Source organism: Gobio gobio (genome assembly GCF_949357685.1).
Source record: "Gobio gobio genome assembly, chromosome: 21".
Taxonomy (NCBI): Eukaryota; Metazoa; Chordata; class Actinopteri; order Cypriniformes; family Gobionidae; genus Gobio; species Gobio gobio.
Genome location: NC_137117.1, coordinates 37,310,238 through 37,323,181, shown reverse-complemented (window position 1 = coordinate 37,323,181; position 12,944 = coordinate 37,310,238). Strand labels below are relative to the sequence as shown.

At 38.8% G+C, this 12,944-nt stretch overlaps 1 protein-coding gene across 4 annotated transcripts in view; it reads right to left on the bottom strand.

Annotated features, from left to right (window-relative positions):
* tspan2b (tetraspanin 2b) overlaps nt 1-10,269 on the bottom strand; it is a 33,685-nt gene extending 23,416 nt beyond the window's left edge. For all 4 annotated transcript variants that reach the window (XR_013815407.1, XR_013815408.1, XR_013815409.1 and 1 more), the window contains exon 1: nt 10,115-10,269. Coding sequence is in view for 1 of the 4 variants with exons in the window: in XM_079801804.1 (XP_079657930.1) it covers nt 10,115-10,183 (69 nt within the window). In the remaining 3 variants the exon portion in view is untranslated. The remainder of the gene's footprint in view (nt 1-10,114) is intronic.
* Between the last annotated feature and the right edge of the window lie 2,675 nt (nt 10,270-12,944).

The following is a 12,944-nucleotide window of genomic DNA, read 5'->3' as shown; positions in this document are numbered from 1 at the left end:
TGTCCTACTAAGGAGGACTCCTATTTTGATGAGTATTATAGTCTCCGGGTAACGAAAGCAAGAGCTCGCACGCAGTTTATCGGAGTTGTTTTGCAGATACAAAGTTTACCAGTTATTCACTGCACCCCCGAAAAGGCATACGGTCTGTATATGTTTGTTTACTGTTAGTTGTTGAGTGTTTTTGTGTAATTTGCTGTGTGTGTTAATGGTAATGCAACGGAGAGAGAGAGTTGTGAATGAGACGTTAATGCGCACTTCTTATGCTTTGTTTGTTCAGCTCTTACGATGATTTTTTGGAGTGAATAAAGATGCAATAAACTTGATAAACCATCAGTTAAGTTTGGCCATCATTCGGACGGGATATACGCTACAATCTGTGTCCAAAAACATCTTGGGATAAGGTTTTCAAACTGACAGCTGTACATTGTAAGATATAGCAACTCCGTTTGTTTGTCCGAGTTAGCAACAGTAACTAAGGGGGGTGGGGCTTACCGATAGGTCAATTGCTACTCAAAACAAGCCCAAAACAAGCCCAATCTCATTTGGGGGGTAAAATATGTGTCTTTTTAGCAGGGTTGCCTCATTATCTCTCTCTCTCTATTCAGTCTCCAGCAACACAGAGCTGCCCTGTGGACGCCTGTCTGTAAATAATGCCGGGAAAAAAATATCAGCGAACAGCAGCCTTGTATCGGCCGATGCCTTTACACGTAAAAACCACGAATATCGGCCCGATATATCAGCCGGCCGATATATCAGTCGAACACTACTTGAAAGCATGACAAAAGATTATTAAAACATAATGATTTAAGATGTACTTTAAAGTAAACATTTTAACGACACTAGTAAGTGAAATGTTTAAATGTGTAATTAAGTGTGTTAAGAAACATAATCATGAAAGTGTACTCTTTTAATACACTCAAGTGAGCATTAATATTATGTTATCTGCAAGTACCGTTTTTCAAAGTCTGAAACGTTTTCAAAATCTGGGTCTCTGGCGAAGGGCAAACAATTAAAACCATACATGAAGGGCATTTGAAAAGAAGCAAAAATACAAGATAATATACAAGAAGAATGGATGTTAAAAAGCTACCAAGACCCAGTTGTAATGGGGCCTTCATCAAAGACAAAGAAGAGGACATAAAAGTGCCCGCACTTAAAGAAACCCTCGTATACACACACAGAACATACTAAGTGCACATTACACACACAGCCACAAATTTCCCTCCAGACATGAAGTCTTTCAAACGCCTAATGGTGTTTACCACAAAGCCACTCCTGTCCTGTTAGCGTCAATTACAGAAGCATTATCATTACACGCCTCTTCCTCTCCTAATGTGCTGTTCCTGTTCGGATCAAGTCTGTGTGGTCAATAGAACAACTGGCCATTAAGAAATAATAAACACACCTTTGTCCAGTCAAGTTTTATTCAAAAAACATATCAAAACGGCAGACCATATGCTGTATAGCAACACTTGTATTTGTGTGTGTGTTTACTTCCAGTAGTGTTTATCTTAACACATCAACTCTGGCATCATTTTAACATTATTAACTGTTTACCAAAATGGCATGGAAGCAGTAGAGCCAAAAATAATACATTTGTAGGCTCAATAACCACATAGTAAAGGGGGTATCATAGTTTGCTGGCCACTGTGTTACATCATATGTCTTTGGAGACAGTTTGTAACTCTGACCTCACTCGTTTATGTCTTCCTGTTTGCTGTGCCCCGATAGTACAGCTGTAAAATCTGACAGCGTTATTAATAACCAATGAGGCTCTCAGATTCAACACACATCAGGGGAATATGATTCACTCTCAACAGACCATCCATGATGGGACTTAGATTAATGGGTGCATAAGCTGATTGGCAAGTCGGAAACTGAAAGCGTGTCACAGATATTGTCAATGTATCTTCATTTTTATTGAATCCGGATCTTTCCTAAATAAAGATGATAATCACTGGATCATTTATGAGGCTTATTAGCAGAGAACAAGTGTAAACAAGCAGCCAATGCAAGCTAAATGCAGTCAGTCAGACAAACAAACATGAATGACAATATCTGAGAGATTAACGTGGCTCTAAACAGGCCAGAGATCATTATCCTCTATAATTTCCTCTCTTTGTCCTATTCTGTGTAGTCCAACTGTGCCCATTTTCCGTGGCTGAGCTGCCAGGTTGTGAGCGAGAGGTTTTAGCTGGGGGAAAAAAAAATACTGTTCTGAGACTATTTAGGTTTTTGTGTCAAACTGAACAAAGCAGAGCTCCCATTTTCATCCTTTCGTTTATTGTTAAGAACATTCCAGCTACACGTGGAAGAGAAGCAGAGATTGCTAATCCAGGGTTGATAATCCAAGATCTTCTCAAAACAGAACGATGGGGATTAAAGCTGGCCGTGAACATTTTCAGCACTTCAGTGGGATAAAATAGTATATCTCTATATAAAATATAAAATAGTTGTATCTCTAATAAGAAGAAGTTACAGAAGTTGAGTGTTTGCGTAATTTGACTAACAATACTCTTGCGTTCGTTGGTTAACTAGGTCATGATCATGCCAACTGTTTCTCTTTAGCTCTCTCTCTCTCTCTCTCTCTCTCTCTCTCTCTCTCTCACACACGCCACAATCTCTAACCCTTTTCTATCCTATTTCCCTGTCGGCCTCTTAATCAGGCTTGATATTCTCAATCTTCTATTCTTTAATTCTGTTTAACCACATTTTCCAAAAGGAAAACTTTCGCAGTGATGCCATAGAAAAAATATTTTTGGTTCCCCAATAACTTTTCAGTGAACAGTCCTTAAAAGGAGGGATATTATGCCCTTTTACAAAGTCTTGGTTTTGTATTTGGGCTCTAATAGAATACGTTTTCATGCTTGAATGTTCAAAAACACATTCTTTTTCACATATTTGACATTGTTGCACCACTTCTCCCAGTCAGTCAGTAACGCGCTGTTTAGTTGTTCTGGCTGCAAAATGAACGAAAAACAGTTTGGGCCCTATCATACACCCAGCGCAATGTGACGCCAGGCGCGACGCAAGTGTTTTTGCTAGTTTCAGCCTGATGCAGTTATCATTTTCGCGTCCAGCGCCACGTTGTTTAAAGGGATATTTCACCCAAAAACGAAAATTTGATGTTTTTCTTCTTACCCCTAAGGCATCCAAGATGTAGGTGTCTTCGTTTCTTCAGTAGAACACAAATGAAGATTTTTAACTTCAACCGTTGCTGTGTGTCACTCATATAATGCTTGTCAATGGGGTTTAATTCTATTAAGAGTAAAAAAAAACATGGACAGACAACTTCAAATTAAACCCTGCGGCTCGTGACCACACATTGATGTCTTAAGACACGAAACGATCGGTTTCTGAGAGAAACCCAACGGTTTTTATGCAATAATATCACCTCATATCAGACGAATGCTTCAGCTCTCCAGACTGCCTTCACTTCCCGTGTGTGAGGTCAAAATTACAGCCGGGTCATAGATATATACATAGATTCCTCATTCGAGCGATCCACGCCATGATCCACGCAGGCACTAATGACTTAACTATGTATATAAAGAGCCACAGGCCTGGTCCTTTCTCTGATGTATCTATTCACACAATAGCCCCAGGCCGGGCAATTTTCAAAGTATACAGAATGGAAGCTCAAAGCCCAGAAGTGCTCATCTGGATGGCCTAGGAAAGCCTCTGGCTTGCAGTGCCACCAAAGCCTCACAGGAGCAGCAGAGATTGGAAGTTGTGCTATGACAATTTGTTTCACAAGGCCTCTTTTAAAACACCCCCAGCACTGATGCACTTTGCAGGTGTTGCAGTGGAAAAAGTTACACTGAGTGAGTACTACAGGAGCTTCCTTTGACTAAAGTATGGATGTTTGGGATAACTGCTTGGATAAGCTCAGATAAATGAATGTTCAGAATGAAATACTTGAGTTCTTCTTAATGCACCGGGGGAAATAATCTGCATAAGATTTTATCAGAAACTGCTTGTAAATTTCACAAATAATTACATTAAATGGACATTTTGAAGTAGTAATATTAAAATACACTGTAAAAAAATCAGCAATAAAACAAGTTATGTAATTTATGATTTAAAAACGCGGTGTATTTAAAGCATCCGATATACAAATAGCCTATACATATACACATTAAGATATATTGACAATATCTGTGACATGCTTTAAGTTTCCCAAAGAAAATCATATAGACTTGCCAATCAGTTTATGAATGCTTAAATACACCATGTTTTTAAATAAGACATTTTTTACAGTGTATTTGAATATTTCTACTTAATGTGTGACTTGAAATTTACTTCATTATTTGTTTCAATTTCACCCAAAAAATCAAGTAAGTGAATTAAACATGAATATTTGAAGTAGAAACATTAAAGAGCACCTATTATGGCATTTAAAATGTTCCAAATATTGTTTTAGAAGTCCCCAACAACAGTTTTGCATGCATGCAATGACAAAAAAGACTTTAGTTTTCTTATAATATGCATTTATTTTTACCTGTTTTGACAGCGATTCTCAAATGATTCCTTTAGTGATTCACTTTTCAAAACCCCGCCTTTACGTGACGCGAATCTGCGGTGATTGGTCCGATGACCCAGTCAGTTGTGATTGGTATAGTCTGTGCAGATTTTTTCGGAAACGGAACGCCCATCACCATAAATGGTTTTCGGAACCTCTTAACTGGATTGAGGGCGCATTCGTCCTCAAGCTTTATTTGTTTAAATTAGCTCAAATGACTGTCAGATGTAAGTAATTACCATGTCAATCTATACATAATTTAAAAGATCTAAGAGTCAAGCTTCCATTTTTTACCTGTTTTATTCTCAAAGTCTTATAGTGACAGTAATTTGTTAATATGTGTCAGGAGTTATGAATATGAAAACCGTGTCTGTACCTTTTGATTGTAATATGAGCCTCAGCTGATCTCATTCATAAAAAAACTCCTCTATTCTCCTCACGAAGACTCGCGACAAATCAACATCCCTCAGGGCTTTTAGTTCAAAAGTGTGCAGATGAGGAGACATATTGATTGATTCTCATATGTCTGTGTTAAATTTCTAAACAGAGGAGTATTTTTTATTCAATGCTTCCTCAAAATGCGCAGATGTAGCCTAATCATGAGCGATTGAGTCTCTTATGTGTTGTTTTCAATTCATACTGGCAGCCGGAGGGCGCTCTGTGCACATGTAGTCCATATATGGTACAGACAGACGAAGAAGAACCATGTGCCATAATAGAAGTCCATAATAAAAGCTTCCTGAGATCGCGAAACATGCAAATAGAGACATTTGACGACTAATAAACACAATCGCGACGATGTATGGTTTGTCTTCAAGCCACTTAGTCTTCAAATGCTCATCCTTGGGCAGATGAAAAAAGTTTGCTTTTGAGTGGCATTTCAGAACACAGCGTCTCGTCGCCATGATGTTTTCTAGTTTTCACTGGCGTCTTGGAGCGCAATAAGTGGGCGTATCGTATTCAAATAACTTGACAAGTTGACGTCATCTAGTCAGAGAAAAAGCTTCGGTCTTCAAACGATTCTTAAAAATGACTCTTACTTTTGAAAGAAAATAACTATATATACGGTGCACTGTCATATTTCAAACTATGCAGGATGTTTTTGTTCACTCAGATCTATGTTACACACTACATGAAAGGTACATTTCAAAATTCCATGATAGGTGCTCTTTAAAATACACTGTACAAAAAAATATGTGAAATGTACGGTAAAAAATGGCAGCTGTAGTTGCCACTGCCAGAACTTTACGGTAGCAACATTTTAGGTTTTACAGATATAAAAAAATTATATTTTATTAACTGATTTAATATACCAACCTAGCTAAAAAAAGTACTAAAATCTGTTTTGTATTTTCTTGTCAAATATTCTCCGATAATCTTTGTTTTATTTACAACTTCGAAAAATGTTATTTTTATAGTGTGTATGCGGCTTGCTATTTTTACGTGTGAAACTTTCGAGTATTATGCAATGACAAACTTTTCAAACTCTACTATTGTACAATGTTGTCATATGATGTCATCATGTTCAGTTTAGCGAGTTGCATGCAGTTATTTTGTATTTATTATATGCAGTTTTTTTGACAGGCACATAAATGAATAAATATGCTCCATAAATAATCATTATGTCTTCTTAACTAAGCCCAAGCAAGAATATTAGTTCAATATATATATTTTTGCTCTTCCAAAATTTGTATAATTGCCGTTTTTACAGTGTACTTAATATGTTGGATAATGTAGTACTAATAGATCATAATAGATAGAGTTTGTGAGAATGAAAATTTGCCCCCCCTAGCTAAATGAGACAACACCTCCCTATGAAGACATTTAGCTTTATATAAAAACATGGCATGTATAGTATGTCCTCATTTGGGCAGATGTGTGTGTGTGTGTGTGTGTGTGTGTGTGTGTGTGTGTGTGTGTGTGTGTGTGTGTGTGTGTGTGTGTGTGTGTGTGTGTGTGTGTGTGTGTGTGTGTGTGTGTGTCAAACTGAAGGTCCAAAGTGCAAAGAGCAGCTGCTGAAGGGAAAATGTCCGTTTGAAAATCGAATTGGCAAAACCGGATGCTAAAATGGCTGAAATTGTGGGGGGGGGGAAATGTAGGGGACATGGTAATGTAATACAAAATACTAATAAAGCTTTACGAGAGCTCTTTTATTGTGGAAACAGAAAGAGTTCCAAAAGTTCAGACCTGTTTAATGGAATCTAGGCGTTTCTGTGCAATTCTTAGATGTGCATAAACCACATTCATGTCAATTAATGTTAACAACAGGTCCAAAAAATTAAACAGACCAGAGCTACCAAAACTTTTGACCAATTAATTTTCACGACATTGCCAGTTGTTCACGATTATGTAAATCACTTTTTTAATTGGAGTTAAACAAATTTGCAAATAACAAATTGACTATAGAAATACTGTGACAGTGACGGTTTAAGATTGTAAAATGTTTTTGTCCTCTGTAAATTACTACTTTAAAATTCCTTGATAGGCCTATGTCTAGGTTTACCAGGCATGCAGGTAAGAAATTAACATTAATATATTAATATAATATACATAACTATGTTTTTAGTGGTGTATAAAGACCTTACATAATGAACCGTTATGTTTTTATTACCTTAGAATGAGCCGTTTCTATCTACACACACCGCCGGTCCCCTTACAGTGAAGTCGCCATTTTGTGCCGCCATGTTTCTACAGTAGCCCTAAATGGACAAACTGCTCTACAGAGCGCTAGCTACTCTCTGTTCTCTCCGACGATGACATTTTTGTCCTGTGTCGGCCACCGTAGCTTCTCTATGTGCTCCGAAAAGGAGGGGTGAGCGGTTGCAATTTACAACCTCACCACTAAAATCACACACTGCACCTTTAATATCCCATATTTTCTAATATGTTATTTAGAGAGTAATTATTCTAATCACTCACATTGGGAATTTATTTTAATGCATGGTTACATTCACGTATAAATGAAAGAAACGGTTGCATATGAAAGGTGCACTATGTAACTTTTCCGTCCACTAGAGGTCGCCTGTTCAAAACAAAGGCGTAGTTTGAGTAGTTTGAGTGACGCCGTGTTTGAGCGCAGAATCTTGGGACATGTGGACTTCACCTCACAGCCGGTGGAAAAGAATCGGGATAGGACTCGGGCAGAAATCATGTTCATGTGATTATTAACGTTACTGTAGTCTGAAGCAGAGCAGGACCGAGTGTTGTGGAGCTGAGGAATCGCTGGAGCGATTGTTAATGAGAAGAGCGGCGCGACTTTTATTATGACACAGTCGCCGGCGCCACTTCCTCTTTTCCGGTCATGAGTATGAGGTAACGCAGCTCTGTTTATCATATTAGACACATATGAGTGTGTTGAACATGATGTTATGACGTTACTCTGTGCGTTCGCTCGGCAGCTGCTATGACACGTGAGTAAAGCGTTTCTGCAAAATAAAACTAGAAACCGAGGGTAACGCAGATATGACGCCATCGACAGGCGACTCCCTCACACGTCCCGGTTCCTTAGTTAAAATAGCAATTTCTCACGATTTACAAATAGTTGAAAACATTTGGGATATTGCAAGTACTCAACCGAACAAAATATATAATACTGGCCTAGTGGTTTTTGGATATTTAACTGAAATTGTTTTACATAATGCACCTTTAACTCAAGAAAACTCAATAGAAATTTAACATGAACTATTATGTGGAGAGTCTGCCTCGGTTTATAAATCAGATAATTGTGTCAACTCAATGAAAAATAGTAAGGCCTTCTTTAAACTGTGGTTCCCGCGCCGTAGCTAATACCCATATAAGCAGAACTAGCGGTGTATGGATCATAATAATGATCCATTCAGTGTCTTAACAAATCTTTTAAATGAAGAAACCATTACTATGCATTTACTCAATTCACTAAAGTCTTTTAGTGATCCATCAAAGTCTGGCTATTTGCTTGAAAAGGCATTTCAAGTGTAGTTTGTGAAGGAAAATGTTTTATTTATTGTGCCAAACGAACAAATACACTGTTCACTGAGTCTCTTCGTCTGAACGAACGAACTGGGACTTGTCAATGAACTTTAACGTCTAATTTAAAAGTAAATTGAATAATTGAATAAATAAAGTGAATAATTGCTTGTTCATGGATGAACTGAATGAATGAGGCTGAGGCATCTCTCTCGAATTAACTGACTATTAAATGAATTAAAGGTGCGGTGTGTAATATTTTTGAGGATCTATTGACAGAAATGCAATATAATATACATCACTATGTTTTCAGTGGTGTATAAAGACCTTACAAAATGAACCGTTATGTTTTTATTACCTTAGAATGAGCCATTTCTATCTCCTTACACCGCAGGTCCCCTTACAGTGAAGTCGCCATTTTCTACAGTAGCCCTAAACGGACAAACTTCTCTACAGAGCGCAGTCACTCTCTGCTGTCTCAGACATCTTTGTCCTGTGTCGGCCACCGTAGCTTCTCTATGTGCTTCGAACAGGAGTGGTGAGCGGTTGCAATTTGCAACCTCACCACTAGATGCCGCTAATATTCACACAGTGCACCTTTAATCGAATCTTGTTCATAAACTATGATCTAAGAACTCAAACATATTCTCAAAACTATCAACATCATCAACATCAATATTTAGATCTGCTGAAGAAGCTGTCAGAGATCCACCATCAGTGACAGTGACAGTAATGTTTGACTGCGTTCAGTTCTTGCTCTGCAGTAAATCTCTGAGCCATTTCAAGTTTTGCTGATGATCATTCCTATTCTTTTGTTTTCTGCCTGCGGTAACTATGAGTGAAACGTCACTTCATCATTGTGTGTGTCAGACATTGCCACCTTGTGGAATAAAGGTGAACTGCACTTATTCAGTCATCAAAGATTAAATTATTGTTGTGCAGAAAAAATACACTTACACTGTTATAAAACTCGGGTCGATAGCAACCCTATACAGTTTTAAATGTTTTTTTTGTGGAAAAACAGGCATTCTTTAAATTGCATTCTTTTTTTTCTTGTTATATTGTTTATAATGAATTGACTGAGGAATATTAAGAAGGTTGATGTTTAACTTTACAAAATGTATGAGGAGGAGGGTAGTTAATGATGTCCCGGGTCAAAATAAATAAACACGGATAAATAATTTCTAATTAATACTGCAATTTGATAAAAAAAAGAAAAGAAAAAAAAGAACTGTTGATTTTGATTTCATGGTTCAATGATACTGGCATAACGATATAACCTCAAACTAATCAGTGAACGAATTTGAACAAATGAACAGATTTGAAGTCAGTGGGGTGAATCAAACCCCCCAAGTACTACTACAGTGCGCCAGTGTCCGGCTGCTGCCCTCCAAACAAACACACGCCGAAGGAAAAAGGGGCGGATTTTCCTCAGTGGAAAATCTGATTTGAGTCGTACGAGTAGAGACTCTCAGCCTCCCCCCGAATCAAGCTTTAAATTCCTGCATAAGGTGTGTAAACACTATAACACAGAGAACGCATATGACTTGAAGGTGCATGCACAACTGACTCCAGATCTCAATATATAGCCTACTAAAACACCACACATGATGGCATGTAAAAATACAACACTGCTGTCTCACTTACCCAGAATATAAAGTTGAACACGAAGAGGAGATATTTCACACATTTCATCCAGCCTTCAACTTTCCCCATGGTAAAGGTACAAAGTGAGTGGCTCCTCTATCAAAAACAGTGAAATGCGAAGATGCTGTTGCACTGCACGAGCCCTGTCAACATCTGTACGAGCAGCAGCGGGTGATTTCTTCAGCGTCTCTGTCCCGCCCCTCTGAATAATGTGTCGGGGTGACTCGAGGGGGGTTTGGGACGGGCAATGGTCCATCCATGCACTGCACAGTGCCTTCTTTCATAGGACTGTGCGATCCCAGACAAACTTTTAAAGGCTTTTTGTTTAAAGGAGAACTACAGAGCACAAGCGAATAAATTATTAGTTTTCACTCTTTAAATAATCTCAAAATTAAAACGAATTTGAAAAATGGAATCACGGAACAACAAATTTATAAAATCTGATTTGTTTTTCTATTGTTGTTCAGGTTTTGTCATTTAACCCAAAATATAGTTATAGGCCTATTAGATTATCAAATATATTGACCCTATTTCTTTCTTAAATTAAAGAGTAATATTATATTTATTTCACTAACTTACATATTACTACAGTGCCAAATCAGAAAACCTAATATTTTTTGGTAGGCTATTTGCAGGAACACGCCGACTTTTTAGGACTTTAGCTTATTCACCATATCCCTCAGAGTTAGATAAGTCCATACATACCATTATCATCTCTGTGTGTGCCATAACTCTGTCTGACGAACCCACCGCTAGGCTAGCTTAGCACAAATACTGGAGGTAAATGGCTCCAGCTAGCCTACTGCTCAATAAGTGACTAAATCAGGGCCGGCCCGTGGCATAGGCGGAATAGGCAAATGCTAGGGGCGCCACTCATCCATAGGGGCGCCAAAATGTATTACTGATACTATGTTATTAATATTAATTCGAAATATTAACTTAACTAAGTCCCCCGCCTCTTCTCTGTGCGCCTCATCAATCTCCCCCGCTGAGCTACTTGAAGTGCATCAGAAATATAACGCGCGATCAGTTTAACGTTGGGAATTTGTTGTGTTGCGTCGCCTCTCGCCGCATCTCGCCGCATCTAACGTACACAGGATTGCTTTCATTTTTTAGGGTGCTTGGCCGCTCGCTTCAGGTGTAGACACGGTGAAAGTTGCCTGATTATTTATGACGGATGGCCGAATTGTAGTGAAAAAAAGACAGAAGCCCTCTGATGCAGGGAAGATAGAGGATACACTGCAAAAATTCTCTTCTTACTTAGTAGGCCTATGTCTTGTTTCTAGTCTAAATATCTAAAAACTTCTTAAGATGCATTTACTAGATAAGTAAAATGACATAAGATATATTTTTCTTGTTTACTTGAAAATAAAATCAAAATTAAGTGAGTTTATGCTTAAAACAAGCTAAATTATCCGGGGTGAGAAAAATAATCTTTCTGATTAAATCTTGTTTCTTGTTTCCGTCCCAAACAGAAATAAGATAATTTTTCTCGCCCCATTTGGCAGATCATTTTGCTTGTTTTAAGCAAAAACTCACTTCATTTGAGTGTTTTTCCCCCCCAGAAAACAAGAAAAAATATCTAATGTCATTTTAGTAAATACATCTTGATTTAAGAATTTTTAGATATTTGGACTGGAGACAAGAAAAAAAAAAACTAAATAAGAAGAGCATTTTTTGCAGTGTAAAGACAGAGGTAACGTGATGTAGGCTAATGAATGTACAGTTTATTTAATTGCATAGTAGTAAAATTCTAATGTTCGCTAATTCATTCCAGTTTTACCTTAAGCTTTATGCAAACAGCTGTTCTGGGTTCCCTTTCGAAAGGGAACTCTCGCTGCGTCTAGCTGACGCTATGGGGAACGCCCTCGGCGTGACTGGTGTCTGAAGCTACTATCGAATCACGGCAAAGTCTTTGACCGACGTCAGCCCATGACGTCATCAACGTGCGACCCGGAAGTATAAAAGGGCGCCGTGCCAACACATACACATCTTTCTCGTCTTCAGGGACTGTCTGTTTGAACTGCTATACGAGTTAAGGTAAAACAAATTCAATTATTAATACACACGAGTGTGTATTTACTGCCTGGGATCAAGAGCATGCACAGTCAAGTTCATTTGAAGTTGTTTGTGTGTGAGTGTGAGCGGTTTTCAATCTGAGATCGCTCCACTCTAGTCTGGCTTTTTTCCTGAGGGAAGAAAGTTTGGCATCTGGGACTGGATGATGCTGTCCCGCTCAAGCTGAGGCTGAGCGTTGGCATACATCATGGGTTCTCAGATGCAGCTCGCCGATCGTCGCGACGATCTGGCGGTTAACGAGACTAAACAGCAAGTGCTCTTAGGGATGGCTGGTGAGAGTGGTATGAATCCTCTCAGCCACCCTGACCGTGTATGCTGAGCTGATGAATGTTATGGAACGTACTGCAGGCAGGCTGCGGCTGCCATGTTGGCGCGTTAGAGGAGAGATCGCTCGTGGTAGATTGCACGATCGTTTTCTCCTTGGCCATAAACCATCAGCTCAGATGAGCCTTCCATTCCTTCTTGATCATCTTACAGAGATCGAGAGGGCATGGAGGAATCCATATTCGACCCAATATTCATCAGCATCAGCGTTTAACTTCGCTGATGTCGAGGGGATAGGGGAATATGGATATGTGTTGAGGCTACCGACTGGCGAGGAAAGTTTGCGGACTTTTCTCGCGTTTCGTGGGCATCAACACTGAGAGCTCAAACTGTGCTTTAATGGCAGGGGCATACACGGCAGCGGGTCAGGCTGGTGCTGCTTTTCACACCATGGCGGTGTTTCAGGCATACCAGGCGGACCTGCTGG